Source organism: Aquarana catesbeiana, linkage group LG05 (assembly GCF_042186555.1).
Source record: "Aquarana catesbeiana isolate 2022-GZ linkage group LG05, ASM4218655v1, whole genome shotgun sequence".
In the NCBI taxonomy this organism is placed as follows: domain Eukaryota; kingdom Metazoa; phylum Chordata; class Amphibia; order Anura; family Ranidae; genus Aquarana; species Aquarana catesbeiana.
Window position 1 is genome coordinate 219,718,813 of NC_133328.1, and position 16,087 is coordinate 219,734,899.

The 16,087-nt window shown below is 41.1% G+C and overlaps 1 protein-coding gene across 1 annotated transcript in view; it reads left to right on the plus strand.

Annotated features, from left to right (window-relative positions):
• PDE1C (phosphodiesterase 1C) overlaps nt 1–16,087 on the plus strand; it is a 1,091,434-nt gene that overhangs the window by 718,632 nt on the left and 356,715 nt on the right. The window contains 1 exon segment of the mRNA XM_073630562.1: nt 13,609–13,722. Coding sequence (XP_073486663.1) covers nt 13,609–13,722 — 114 coding nt within the window.

Sequence of the window (16,087 nt, forward strand, 5' to 3'; positions counted from 1 at the left end):
GAGCTTTCCATTCATTTCAATGGAGAGGGCGTTTTTTTAACCTCCCTGCCAGTGCACTGCCCCAGTGTGAAAGCATTCATTGATTTTTGGAAATAGGTTTTCGTGAGCTTTTCAGGCACTTTTTTTAGCGTGAAAGCGCCTGAAAAGCGCCTCAGTCTGAAAGGGGTCTAACGTAAAACAAACAGAAAGGTGCACACAGGTATTAAAGCGGAGTTCCACCCACTTTTACTGGGTGGTTTTAAACTAAAGACCACCCCTCCACCCCTCATTTTTGGATATCTATTTACCTTTTTTAGAAAGAATAAATTTACTTCTGTCCTAGCCTGGCCGCGGCGCAGTACGTCACCTCCTCTTGTGCGGCAAGCCCTCCTCCTTCTCCTCCACTTCCTTCTGGGACCTGTGCATGTCCTGAAGGCTCCACTGCCGGTTTCCTTTAGTTGGAATGGCAGCGCCTGCACCCGAGCCAGTGGATGAATCGGTCTCGGTGGGCCGACATCATGGGCTCCCTGGACAGGAAAGTGTCCTTATTAAAAGTCAGCAGCTACAGTACTTGTAGCTGCTGACTTTAAAAAAAAAAAAAAAAAATGCGGCTGCAATCCTGCTTTAGGTACAGACACTTTGCAATGGCTGGAGTTCCACTTTAAAATAAGCAGGAACCTAATATTCCTTCTAAATCAGTTTTTATGTGATAGGCAGAGTGTATGTTTACACTTCATTTAGTTTTATTACAGTGTATCAGACCATTATTATTATCCTTTATATTCAAGCACCATGTATTATTTAGCACATTGCATTACATAGAACAGGGTGTAAATGCCAGATAAAAAGAAGTACAAAACTTCAATAGATCTATTGCACATCTAATGGCAGTTAAAGAGTTAGTTCACTTTTACTAATGTTTTCTGCAAACCTCCCAATGCATTACAGTGTCAGTACATTAACATGCAGTGCTCCTTTTGTAAGTTTTTCAGCTGCTTATTTCATTGCTCTCCCCTCTACACCCTGCATAGGGATCACACTGTAATGCATAGGAAAGTTTGTAGAAAAAGTCAGTAAAGGCGAACTAACCATTTGTGTGGTTATATTCCCAACCCATTCTAGTTCAATTAGGGTAGTTATAATATCTTTTAAACCTTATTACATTTCTGTCACCACTAGGGTTATTTTACTTGCTTGGATTTTCAATCGCCTTTTGGTGCACACGCTGTCAACATATACATATCACTTCCTGCTGAAGAATATCACACATTCATTTTTACTCGCTGAATAATTTTCACTACTTTCACCATTAAAATACAAGGCATATTGTGCTATTAATCATTCCTGTCGAGGCTTGAAGTGTAAAAGAAATAAAAACCTAGCAGTGACGTGGGCTATATTTGTATAAAGCTATGTTTAAGCTGGAGATAGTGACAATTGAAGCTGCCTGCTGATTGTAAAATAGTATTCTGAAAAATGGAATCAATCATTGTTGTAACAATTGGCTGTCATGAAAATGCTTATTTTAGTAGACCGTAATTTCTCATGGTACCAATAATGCAGATTTCAATTACTTACACAGTAATTATTCACATAAACAGTAACAGATGTTAAGCGAGATGTTTTGTTCAAATTATACAAAGGGTTGCTAGAAGACAAAATTAACCTAAAGCTAAGGAAAACATGTTTTGGTACACGGGTCTAGCCAAAGTTTTAGATAATAGTAATGCCTTAAAGAGACACCTGCTTTGGGAAGTCTTTATTAAATCCTCTTGAGCCCATCCATTATTGCTGAATGACAGCTAAAGATGATTTGCTAAAGTCTTAGCAGAGATGTAAAGCTGTCTGCAAGTATGTATGCATAGCTTGCAAAATATTCAGGAATTCCAAAGTCTCTGTACTTTAATATGCAATAACCTTTGGAACTGAAGCTATTTTGGACCATCCTTATGGTGGACATCCTTGCCACCAAGTAGCAAGGCTTCTAAAGCCAATCTTTGTGTATTAAAGTGTATTTAAATGGTTGTAAACACAGAAGTTTTTTTTTATCTTTATGCATTCAGTGCGCAGCCCCCCTAATACTTACCCAAGCCCAATTCCGATCCAGTGATGTGCACGAGAGCAGCAGCTCTCCCGGGTCTCTCCTTCCTCGTTGGCTGAGACCCAGCAGTGGGAGCTGTTGGCTCCCACTGCTGTCAATCACAGCCAGTAAGGAGCAAGAGGGGGCAGAGCTGATCCATGCTCTGTGTGTCTTTTGAACAGGAGTGAGCATGCATGAGTGCTCACAGCAGGGGGAGGAGCCAGGGGTTCCGATGGGGAACCGAAGAAAAGGGTAAGTATGACATGTTTGTTATAAAAAAAAAAAAGGTGAACCTTTATTATCACAAATGCCTTTGCATCAGACCAGCAAGTACACTTAAAGGGGTTGTAAACCCTCATTTTGTTTTTTTTTAAATAACAAACATGTCATACTTACCTCCACTGTGCAGTTCGTTTTGCACAGAGTGGCCCCGGTCCTCCTCTTCTGGGGTCCCTCAGCGGCGCTGGTGGCTCCTCCCCGCATCGAGTGTCCATGATGGAGAAGACTCTCCTAAGGTGGACACCAGTGCGGGCGCGCTCCCAAGTCCTGCATCTGTGTCCATTCACACAGAATGCAGGACTTGGCCCCGCCCCCCGGCGCCCCATCATTGGATTTGATTGACAGCAGCGGGAGCCAATGGCTGCGCTGCTATCAATCTATCCAATCAGGACACAAGACACCAGCTAGAGCTGGTGTGCTCGTTCTCGGCTGGAGGATGACAGCGTTCAGGTTCAGGGCTGGTGGGCTGCAGCACTACAGAAGGTTTTTATGGTTTAAGGTTTTCTATACATTAAGGTGAAAAACCATGAGGGTTTACAACCCCTTTAAACCCCAACTCCAGGATATAAGCTGCTATGAAAAAATATATATCCAAATTCTCAGTGCCAGAGGTCTAGAAGGCAACTTCAGGTGGTCACTAACCATTTGATTAACCCTACCTGACTGGCCCCTTCTGCACACCAGGTCAGTAAACTTAAAGTGGTTGTAATAGTAGAAGGTTTTGTTTACCTTAATGCATGCTCTGCCTTCAGGTAAAAAAACCTTCTGTGCTCGGGATCCCGCCCCTCAGCCCCCCTAAATACTTTCCTGAGCCTGATCCCAATCCAGCTCTGTGCCCAAGAGCAGCAACACCCTCAGCTCTCTCCTCACAGAACAAGAAAGCAGCATTGGGGGCTATTGGCTCCTGCTGCTGTCAGTCACAGCCTGTGAGGAGAGAGTGGGGGACAGGGCTGGGCCATGCTGTGTGTTTGTCAATGGACACACATAGCAGCAGCTCGGGAGTGAGCCTGCTCGGCTGCCCCCATAGCAAGCTGCTTGCTATGGGAGCTCTCAGCAGAGAGAGGAGCCAGGAGAGCTGGCAGGGGACCCCAGAAGGTGAGGATCAGGGCTGCTCTGTGTAATTCCATTGCACAGAGCAGGTAGGTACGGCATGTTTGTTATTTAAAAAAAAAAACATTTACAACCACTTTAAGCTAAATTTTAAACCTTTAACAGAGAAGGCTTTACAATATGTCTGTTATTCACTTTATTTGACAAAAAAAACTTTTTCTGTGCCCTTGTCTGATTTTTCAATTCTATGTATTTTTGGAACGAACATTTCTTCAGAATCCCCCTGTTCAGTGAGAGTGAACATACTGGTCACTGAGTTTTATTGGTCAGTGCAATGTCAGTTTGTAGGGCTTATCCTTTAGGCCTTTTCACATAGGTGATGATAAGAACATTCCCCACTTTATCTGGATTTTAATATTTGAATTTAGTATGAAAAGATAGCTGAAAAATGTATCACTTAACCAATTATTTGGAAGAATTAAACATTTTCAGTATATGATGTTTTCTTCATATACTGCCATAGTTTTCTGCGTTAGTCAACAAAACCTTTGGAAGCAAGAAATAGATCTAGATGGTTTGTCTAAACCTGGGGTAATAAGTAATAATCCAGTATAACTTCATGGTTTGTTTGTAAACCAGAGGAAGGGATTTATTGTCCTTGAAGAAGCACAAAGTGGAAACTACGATAATTCTGCAAAAATGAAGCAATTACTCTAGAGTGACACTAGCTGTATTATTTGTTTTTTCCTTAACTCAGAACCAGACTCTTATCTAGTTACTATATAGCCTTTTTACAATGCAGTCATTTAGAAGACCTAGGTTCAATTTTAGTTTATATTGAGGTATGGAAAAAATAATTAAGGGCCTGTTCACACCGTAGAAACGCAGTCCGGATGCGTTACAGATGCTTTTCTACATGCACGGTTTTGACGCGTTTTTGATGCAGTCCAGCGCATTTTTTATGTGTTTTTGGTGCATTTTTGATGCAGTCTGGTGCATCCCCCCCACTTTTTTCTTAACCTTAAATAAGAACATGTGGGTTTCAGTGCATTTTTGGTGCATTTAGGTGTATTCCAGTGCGTTTATTATGCATTTTATAGCGTTCCAGTACAGTCCAGTGAAGGAAAAATGCAGCACATTCTACTTTTTTTTTTGTAACTGGAATGCACTGGAACTGCAAGCAATGGTGTGAACTATGCAATTTAAAACCATATAAACTACTTTCCATGCGTTTTTGATGCAGAGAAAAAAACGCACTGGACCACATGTGGTGTGAACTGGCCCTAAATGTAGGGGTTCTTGCTGAAACTATAATGGTCTCAACAGCAATAAACTCTGCGCTTAGCATAAGCATCACAGATTTTCTCTGATTTCTATATTAACCCCTTGCCAGCCAGCTGCTGTCATTTTACTGTGGCAGGTCGGCATGATCCAGCGAGCTGTCTTAGCTAAATGTCAGCTCGCGGGATCAGGATAGCAGGTGCGCGCGCTGCACAGTGGGGGTGCTGATGCTCGTGCCCGACGGTCGCTTTGACCACTGGCCACGAGTGATCACGGGCACGAGAGGCAGAACAGGAACGTGTGAATGTAAACACACAAATCCCTGTTCTGTGAGGCGTGACAGATTGTGAGTTCCTATTAGCTAGGAACCAGGATCTGTCACTTCCTCTAGGTCAGTCCCCTCCCACTACAGTTAGATACACACATAGGGAACACAGTTAACCCCTTGATCGCCTCCTAGTGTTAACCCCTTCCCCGCCAGTGACATTTTTTACAGTAATCAGTGCATTTTTAGAGCACTGATTGCTGTATAAATGCCAATGGTCCCAAAAATGTGTCAAAAGTGTCCGATGTGTCCGCCATAATGTCGCAGTCCCGATAAAAATCACAGATCGCCACCACTACTAGTAAAAAAAATAATAAAAATGCTATAAATCTATCCCCTATTTTGTAGACGCTATAACTTTTGCGCAAACCAATCAATATATGCTTATTGTGATTTTTTTTACTAAAAATATGTAGAAGAATACATATCGGCCTAAACTGAGAAAAAATCAGCTTTTTTAAAAAAATGGGGATATTTATTATAGCAAAAAGTACAAAATATTGTGTTTTTTCAAAATTGTCGCTCTTTTATTGTTTATAGCGCAAAAAATAAAAAACACAGAGGTGATCAAATACCACCAAAAGAAAGCTCTATTTGTGGGAAAAAAAGGACGTCAATTTTGTAATGTTGTTTGCAGCTCCGCACGACTGTGCAATTGTCAGTTAAAGCGATGCAGTGCCGAATCGCAAAAAATGGCCCGGTCATTCAGCAGCCAAATCTTCCGGGGCTGAAGTGGTTAACCACTTCCCGCCTGACCTATAGCAGAATGAAGGCCGGGCGGTGGTTCAGTTATCCTGACTGACTATGGCGTCCAGCAGGATAACAGCCACCGCACGCCCGTGGGGGCACGCATCGAGGCGATCGGTGGTGCGGTGTGTCAGTCTGACACACCACTACATCGATCTTGGTAAAGAGCCTCCGACGGAGGCTCTTTACCACGTGATCAGCCGCGTCGAATCCCAGCTGATCATGAGGTAAACAAGAAGAGCCGTTGATCGGCTTTTCCTCACTTGCGTCTGACAGACGCGAGTAGAGTAGAGCCGATCTGCGGCTCTCCTGACAGGGGGGGTCTGTGCTGATTGTTTATCAGTGCAGCCCCCCTCGGATGCCCACCCAGGACCACCAGGGAAGCCGCCATGACCACCAGGGAAGCACCTAACATGTGGATGGCCAGGTACATCCCCCATGGCCATCCACATGTGCAAATTAATGCCCAACATATGCCAATCAGTGCCCACAAATGGGCACTGACTGGGACCTCTATGGCACAATTAAAATCAGTGATGCCCAGCAATGCCACCCATCAGTGTCATCAGTGCCACCCATCAGTGTTCATCAGTGCCCATCAGTGCCCATCATCAGTGCCCATCATCAGTGCCCATCAGTGTCACCTCATCAGTGCCACCTCATCGGTGCCCATCAGTGCCGCCTTATCAGTGCCCGTCAGTGCAGCCATATCAGTGCCCATCATTGAAGAAGAAAATGTACGTATTTACAAACATTTTTAACAGAAACAAAGAAAAACTTTTTTTTTTCAAGATTTTCAGTCTTTTTTTATTTGTTGCGCAAAAAATAAAAACCGCAGAGGTGATCAAATACCACCAAAAGAAAGCTCTATTTGTGGGAACAAAATGATAAAAAATTTGTTTGGGTACAGTGTAGCATGACCGCACAATTGTCATTCAAATTGTGACAGCGCTGAAAGCTGAAATTTGGCCTGGGCAGGAAGGTGTATAAGTGCCTGGTATTGAAGTGGTTAAGATAGCAACTGTACAAAAATTATATTTCTTTTTGGGTGGAATAGGCACACACACACACACACACACACACACACACACACACACACACACACACACACACCTTGGCATTACTTCAACATGTTGAGCCCAGCTTTTTAGGAGAGCTATTACTGACATTGCTCTGAATGTGATTGGCTAAAATTACATTTTTTAAATTTAGTCTCACCTAAAGTCCACATGGGCATTTTATTATGTATAACGTGTTCATTTGACATGTATGGTGTCTTTAAATTTGGAATGGACATTCAGTATTGGGATGGGTAAAATTAGAAATCATATTTGAACATTGTATTCATGATATCAGTAGATAAAGTTGTTTTTTCTAGTTTGGTTGGCTATGACCTTCCTTAATATTTTACAAATTATGAATGACAAATTAAAAGGTTAACTTACAGTAAAAAAAAAGAGCAATAAATGGTAATTAACATGCAGAGTTTAAGCATAAATATGAATTTGGCAGGATTTAGTTTATATAAAATGAGCAGTTTTAAAATGATTGCAAGGCATGTGAACAGTAGACATTTTTACAAGAAATATGCATTTTATCATTTCTTTAAAATAGGACTTTAAAATAAAATAAATTCAGGTCCATACATTTATGTCTAAATACCTGTATTAGCTTCTTCAACGAAACAGTATTGAACTGCGATGAAAATCCCATTTTTACCCTTGCTTTCCAACTTCTCTGCTCCTCACCTGATTGAAACCCTATAGGTCAGTATTATTAACATTGGGCTCAGGCAGAGTACAGGTGTCAATACCCCCTATTCAATGAGGATGCAGGCAGCCTCTGCTGCTTAGGGCCCTTGATTATTGGGTAACAGGCAGCCCCTGAAGCCCAGCATCCTTGGATGCTAGAAAGCAGGTGGTCTGTTCCTCTCAGTGTGCTTGGTTGCTAAATGCAGATGGCCACTGCGGCTCACCATGCTTGGTTGTTAGGATGCAGGTTGCTTCTGCTGCACAGCATCCTTAGTTGCTACAGAAGGATTCAGGCAGCTGGGCTGCACAGCGACATAGACATTTTCCAGCACAGGACAACCAATGTCCTAGCAACTATGGGAACTTCAGCAGGGGCCACCTGTGTCCTAACAGCCAAGGATGCTGGCAGTGGTCATCTGGCAATGGCCTGTATCGCAACAACCAATATAAACACAAAGGATGGAACAGGGGAACTAATAGACCCCCCCCCCCTATATACTTAGTGAAAGTACTTGTCTCAGGAAAGCACCAGGTTCCCGAGACAAGCAATGTCAGATAATTGTTTAGGTAATTAAATATTTGTCTCCTTGCTAGATGCAAAAAAGTGGAAAGTAGTGGGGGGGCCCAGTGTCGGCCATGCACTCTAACACTGAAAAATCCTCGGGAGCTGCATTTGCCATATTTGACCCAGTCTGTACTTTGTTAGAATAGACAGTGTTCAAATCTAGTTTACAACTCATAGCAAGATCTTCCAGCAAAGGGTTAAGAAGCTGGCCCTCTACAATGTATATTAATGTTAGTGGGACAGACATACTCTGAACTAGTTAAAAATGCTTGCAGTCTGCCATGATACCTTTATGTTAATAAAAATCTTAAGCGTAAAAATACGTTTTTAATTTTTGTTATATGCTGTATGAACAGCAATGCATCGCAACCATATATAGTGTTCTCAAATTTGACTGCAAAAAATAAAAAATAAATTAAGCGTCATTGGGCCCAGGCTTAGGCTGCTAATTTAAAGAAAATTGAGGTATTAGTGTTCATAAGCAGTGTTATAAATAAGAACAATGAACCTGCAAAAGGTATAGCAGGCAAAAATAAAAAGCACATAGCAGGTAATAATCAAAGAGATTAGGGAAGAATAGTTGGGGCCTGCAGGCTCCAAAACAACAAGCAGTATGGGCAATGAGCATGTTACACGTACAAAAATGAAAACATTAATAGTACCATCACATAGGAGCTAGCATCGTGGATAGTTACAATAGGTAGAGAATGCATATATACAAAATCTCAAACACCATAGCATTGTAGTCCACCTCACGCAGTGACCTCTGGTGAGCGTAGATCTTCTTTTTTTTTCTTTTATTTCCATCTTTCTTACCATTAGTATTTATTCCATTTTTATTCATTTTGATAGTTATTTTTTCAGTGTTGCTTTTAAAAAAAAAGAGCAAAATTGAAAGAAATAAAATGCCTTTATTTAACTTGTAAGTAACTTTGCAATGCTTTGTAGCAGGATCATAATTGTAGTGTGTTTTCAAACAGCACAAAATAACATTTACAGGATTACATTAAAACTTTTTTTTTTTTGGTGTCTTGAAAAGTGATTGTCTTGTTGGTCTTAAAAAAACAATATATATATATCTATATAATCTATATATAGATCTCTCTCTCTCTCTCTCTCTCTCTCTCTCTCTCTCTCTCTCTCTATATATATATATATATAGAGAGAGAGAGAGATACACCATTCAAAAAAGAGAGCGGCACTCACGGGTATTGAAATGTGAACGCACGATGTCGGTTTAATTCGAGGTTTTGACGAGGCACAAGCTTGTGCCTCATCGCCATCATACGTTCACATTTCAATATCCACGAGTGCCGCTCTCTTTTTTGGCTTATATGCACTACAGTCTTTGCTGTGCACCCAGGCCCATTTTTTACCCCTGATTTGTGTGCAGTGACAACCATTGGATTATATATATATATATATATATATATAAAACTTTGCTATCTTAAGTAACAACAAAGTTATTGGCAAATTAATAGGCAGACAGCCAGAAATGTAAAAATTTCTCCAGTCTATATTGGGTGTTCAGGAGTGTTAGCTGTACTGGTTAATAGTGTTATATTAGGTTAAAACTTAAATCAACCATTTTTTACTGCACTACATAACTACATAGCTTGTAGCCGCAACAGCAGGTATGAGTTTGTTTACTTTTGCGAAAGCACGCTGACGACTATATTGTAGACGCAAACCAAACTGATGGCTATACAGCTGCTTTTACATGTGACCCCCCTCGTCAAGGCACCCCTTTCTCCACAGTGCCCCCAGGATTGAGAAATGGCAAAAAGTTCATTCCTCCAGCTCTTCTGTGAGGTATAAATCTGAAAGCACTCATCCCCCTGATGTCTCTATTACTGGTACCCATCTTTCAAAAAGTGCTATTGCATAGGGACCTTATCACGCATGTAAGGCACAACATGTATACATAAACAGCAATTGTGCTACAGATGCTGGGTATTGCTAAAAATGAGAGGAATAATTCTAAGGCCATTATAGTTAACTCTAAGATGATGACCTGGGAAGGCTTTTAAAGTGTCGTTGATAGACACATTTGGGTATTGTAGTTTGTCGCCATGTCGAGGTCATATATAAAAAATATATCTATGCTGAGAATTCTGAGAACTCTCTCTATATAGATGTAAACTTACGTATTGTGTCAGCACATAGAAGACCAGCTGTAATAGCTAAGCTCTATGCATTGATTTTAATCTTTTAATCTTAATAATCGAATGTAGCAATTGATAGAATGCATGATTCTACAAGGCGGTTGAGCAAATTCAACCTTCATAGTGAAAATAATCTCAGAGATATAGAATAGAATAAAAGTGACCTTCAAAATGAACAGTTAAGCCCAAAAATACATCAAGTAATACTTCTATAGGATACTATTTACATAATTTGAGAGCCAATAGATATGAAATACACTGTATTTAATTTAAACAGCTATGGTTAGACTTGGAAAACATTTTTCTGATATATCAAAGTGATCAACTTTGTATAAAATAATGTATGTGTACTTTAATGTGTTAAAATTATGCTTCAGTGTTAAGTTGGTCATTACTGTATATAAATACAGCAAGTTGATAAGAAATACTGGCCCTGCACCCTGGATGTGTCTTTTTCACCAATATCTATGCAGGGAAGGGGCCAATAAACTTAATGACCTGCTAGTTAGGCTTTCACACCACTTTGTTATTGAAAAGTGTACATTGAGATTCCAACAATAGTGACCAGCTTACATTTACCTGATAAGGTATTTTTTATTTTAAAACAATAGATTCTCTGCAGTGTTTATTGACAAAAAGTGCTCCCTTTTAAGCTAGGTAAATATGGGTTGACAGACAAAAAAAGCAAATAAGCTATTCATTTTGTAAGGAAGTTTAATTTTGGAGGATTTTCCCTTAACAAAAGAGGTGAAGCTCTGCTGACTTCCACCATCCAATCATGTGCAAGCAAAAATACTATTTTATTTTTATTTTACTTGCATGTGATTAGGTATTCTTTACAAAGTGAATTTTCACACCATTCACTAAGCTGAGGGACAATTCCCTTAAAAAGTAAACAGCCTCATGCCTTTAGTAAGGCTTGATTCACACCTATGCATTTTTAGTGCATTTTGCAGATTTTTTAACCCTGTTAAATGGACTGTAGTGCAAATCTGCAAAATGCAAAAAAGCACTAACACTGCATAGGTGTGAATCAGGCCTAATGCCGCGTACACACGACTGGACTTTACGGCATACTTGGTCCGGCGAACCTGAGTCCGTCGGACAATTCGATCGTGTGTGGGCTCCAGCGGACTTTTTTTCTCAAAAGTTTGACGGACCTAGAAATGAAACATGTTTCAAATCTGTTCGACGGACTCGAGTCCGGTCGAAAAGTCCGCTCATCTGTATGCTAGTCCGACGGACAAAAACCGACGCTAGGGCAGCTATTGGCTACTGGCTATGAACTTCCTTGTTTTAGTCTGATCGTATGTCATCACGTACGAATCCGTCGGACTTTGGTTGATCGTGTTTAGGCAAGTCCGTTCATTCGGAAAGTCCGGTCGTAAAGTCCGTCGAAAAGTCTGCAGGACAAAGTCTGCCGTAAAGTTCGCTTGTGTGTACGCGGCATAAGTCAACCCTATGGACTGCATAGTCTTTAGGTTACAGAAGTGAGCTTGGCAATAATGTGTTTTTATCCATGTAGGAAAAAAGTACTTTAGTAATCAAAATAATGATAGGTCTAAATATTTTACTTAAAGTATAACTAAAGGCAACATTTTTTTTTTTAGTTTTGGATAGAGGGGAGAGGGATTAGAACCCTTGTCAGTTTTTATTGTTGTCTGTGCCCCCATTAAGGAGATTAACCCTCGCTATTTTACCATTATCATTGAAAGTGAAAGTAAAATATCGGGTTGTCACCAGAAAAGTAATATAGGGGAACTCTTCCAATGGAGACACTAGTTTTGGCAACCTGGGGGTCCTCAAGGAATTCCCTTAATTTGCAAGGATTTTCCATCACTTCCTGTTTGGCTATGGGACAGGAAGTGAATGGAAATCTCCACAATGGGGCACTGATGGCGAAAAAAAAAAAAATCTGACTATAACCCTCTATGGCTCTATCCAAAATGAAAAAAAAATATGTTTTGCCTATAGTTCTACTTTAACATAATAACTTGTTTAAAGAATAGTTATTTGCAACTAGAAATTCTTATTAGACTGACAACCCACTGTCATATGATGTGGCGGAGCAGCTTCAGGATCTGGAAAGATCCCAAAAATGTTGTGGGGATCCACCCAGTTGTCTCATTGACAGTTGGCTCTGCCTTTCAGCATGCAGCTGAGAGCTGGAGCCAGCTGTGCCCACCTCTTCCCCAGCCCGGCACTCCAGTGAGCACTGGAAGGGCACGACAGATAGCAGTGACTGAGAGACCAGGAACTGAGCAATCAGTGGTCATGTGATCACTCAGAAACATGTGAGGCTGCAGCGTTGGAGTGAGTATATATGTTGATTTTTTTGCAACCCCAAACTTCCGCTTTAACGGGTAAATGTTAGTTTTTGAAAGGTAGCAATGAGTCTCTACAACAGAGAAATGTACTTGGCACAGTTGTATTTGTGAACCTATAATTTGGTCATACTACATGAGGGACCATAGACGGTATGTACTTACCTTTCCCACATTCCCATCCACTGCCCGATACCTGCTTAAAGCGGAGTTCCACCCAAAAGTGTAAGCTCCGCTTATCCACCTCCCCCCCCCTCCGGTGCCACATTTGGCACCTTTCGGGGGAAGCGGGTAGCTGTCACCACTTTCATGAGATCTCACCAGTCGAAAGTTTGGCCCCCTTCTCCTTTCCATGCCGCCATGCCATTCAGAAAGTAGGAAAGCAGTAGGGAACCGGCTGTGAAGCCAAAAAGGTTTCACTGCTGGTTTCCCTTACCACGTATGGAGGCGGCAGCACCGGAGAGCCGATGTAAACATCGGCTGGGGTGCTGACATCGCTTAAGGCGGAACTCCGCTTTAAGTTCTGAATAAACAAGTTAAAAGTCCTATAAACACCTCCCATGTGACAATGATTGAGCACCTAACAGTTGCTTAGGTTCCCAAAATCTGTATTTTAGAAAGACAGGGAGAATGGCACATGTTCATCTGTGTCTGTAAGTGCTGGTCCCTCCTATATACTGAAGCATTTACGTTGTCTAGTAATGGCAAAGTACAGGTTCACTTTAATAGAGTGCACTGAGTATAATACTTGTACTATTTGCTAAAATAGTAATAACTGAAGCCAGTTTTTTTGCCTGCATTTTACAGCAGGGGATATGTTTGCATAATGTTCACTTTCAACAAAAATATTATCCTTTAATTACACTTAAAAGAGAACCGTGTAATTACCCAGTAATTCATTTTTAATTTTAACGAATCCCTAAGAATACATTAATAGAAAAATATGAGAGGATATTGTATGAAGTGAATGCAGTTGTTATAAAAGCTTTTAATAATTATGTTTCAATAAGCTTTTTACAACTATATCAGTTCTGAAAAATCTTCTTTTTGTGTGTTATGCAGGTTACGATGTCTGGTGAAACAGCTGGAAAGAGGAGAAGCTTCAGTAGTGGACCTGAAAAAGAACCTGGAATATGCAGCCACTGTGCTTGAGTCAGTTTATATTGATGAGACAAGGTGAGAGACCTATACATTGTATTTATTGCTTTTAGGGATGAGTGGTTTGGTGAAAAAGATTTTTCACCAAAATTAACAATTTTGCATTCATAACATTTTTACTAAAGTGGAAAAACTCACTTTTACTAATTATGCTGCTTAGGTAAAATTTGCTTGAAAAAAAAAAGTAACTGAAATATTGAGCAAGCATCTGACCGGTTGGATGGGTCAAAAATCTGTTACCCCCACTGCACATTGTGTTTTCCCCCACTGGCTTGTACATCCTGTAGTGACGGACATGGTCACTTTAAGTAGGTTTTTCATGTGAAATGACCGTATTCATCGGCGTATAACACGCACATTAATTTTAATAGGGAAGTTTCAGGAAAAAAAACCTACATTTTAAATAAGGAACTTTGAAGCAAAATAAGGGTCAGTGCCCATCTGCAGCCTCACCAATGCCATCAATGCAGCCTGATCAGTGCCCATCTGCAGCCTCACAAGTGCCATCAGTGCAGCCTCATCAGTCCACATCAATGCAGTCTCACAAGTTGTATCAATGCAGCAGCCTCACCATTGCCATCAATGCAGCAGCCTCACCATTGCCATTAATGCAGCAGCCTCACCACCGCCATCAATGTAGCAGCCTCACCACTGCCATCAATGCAGAAGCTTCACCATTGCCATCAATGCAGCAGCCTCACCACTGCCATCAATGCAGCAGCCTCACCATTGCCATCAACGCAGCAGCCTCACTATTGCCATCAATGCAGCAGCCTCACTATTGCCATCAATGCAGCAGCCTCACCATTGCCTTCAATGCAGCAGCCTCACCATTGCCATCAGCATAGCCTGATCGATACCCATCTGCAGCCTAGAGGGGACAGGGAGGGGGGCGGGACGAGCACCGACAGATTACATACAGTAAGAATCTCCTATGATAGACAGAACAGTGGTCCAATGGCAGCCCAGGAGACGGGACTTCCTATTACAGAGGCCACCAAGTAAACAGGAGATTCTCACTGTATGTAATATGACGGCACTCGTCCAGCCCCCCTCCCTGTCCCCTCCGAGGCAGCTAAAATTGAAGTATTGGAATATAACACGCACACGCTATTTGGACCCGATTTTCAGTATACGCCAATCAAGCTGTTACTTGAGTGCTCATTCTGCTGCATGCACAATGTCTACACATATGACAAGGTAAACTAATTCTCCATAGGCCCTCTATGTAGAGAAATTGCTTTGCTGTTCAATACATTTTCATTATGCACTCCAATTGTTGAACAATATGTAAGGATCAACTCTAAGGTTAATATATATAGAAATCAATATTATAACAACAATCTCAATATGTTTGTAACTGTGGCTTTAAAAGTCAGTTATTGTATATATTTCTAAATTTATACACCAGCAACTTTCCATTTTGTAGTGTTGTAAAGGCATATTTCCTTATAGTTTCATTTTTAGAAAACAAACCCAATGAAAAAGCAAACATTTTTCTTCTACACAGTGTATAATTATTTTTTAGTTTCAAGCTTCAGCAATAGGCAATTAAAAAGAATATTCAAGTTTACTGAAAAGATGCAGTCTTTTTCATCATAGCGGAAAGTGAGAGCGAGCAGCTGATATTCCCATACAGTTCGGATCAGAGTATGTATCCAAAAAGTTAAATCTAATGAATAAGTTTAAGGTTTGAAAGTTTACAAGCTGCTGTAACCAACATAAATAAGTAGCATGTGGGGCCTTCATTTACCTATAAAGTGATTCTAAAAGCTAGACGTTTTTTACCTTAATGCTTAGTGCTCGCCAACCTTTCGGATCTCACAGACCACTAAACTCACAATTTTGAATCCCGGGGACCACTAACATGAATTTTACATGCCTTATACACACAATACCCCCCCTCCCCCTGGATCACAGTGCTGCCTTATACACACAATGCTCCTGCTCTCTGCCCCCCCCTCCTCTGCCCCCCCTGCACTCTTCATCACACTGCTGCCTTACATAGACTCATCATTAGATCTCACCTCCTTATCCAGTCATGTGCTCGAGCTCCGTACTCCCTCCCACAGTCTGTGATCAGCACTGCAATTGGAAGTTCCTTCCATCTTCACCTCCCACTCTCTGCACTACTCGCGGTGCCTCCCTCTGAGTTCACAGGAGTCGGAACTACAGAGGAGGCATCCTGTATCAATGTACAATGCTGACTGTCAGCATACATTGAGAACAACACTGGAAACAACATTGGGTGGTATACATCCACCACAATGTTGATTTGCAGCAGAACCCCTGGGGACCACCAAAATGTTCTCGTGGATTATCAGTGGTCCGTGGACCACTGGTTGGCCACCACTGTCTTAATGCATTCCCCGCATTAAGATAA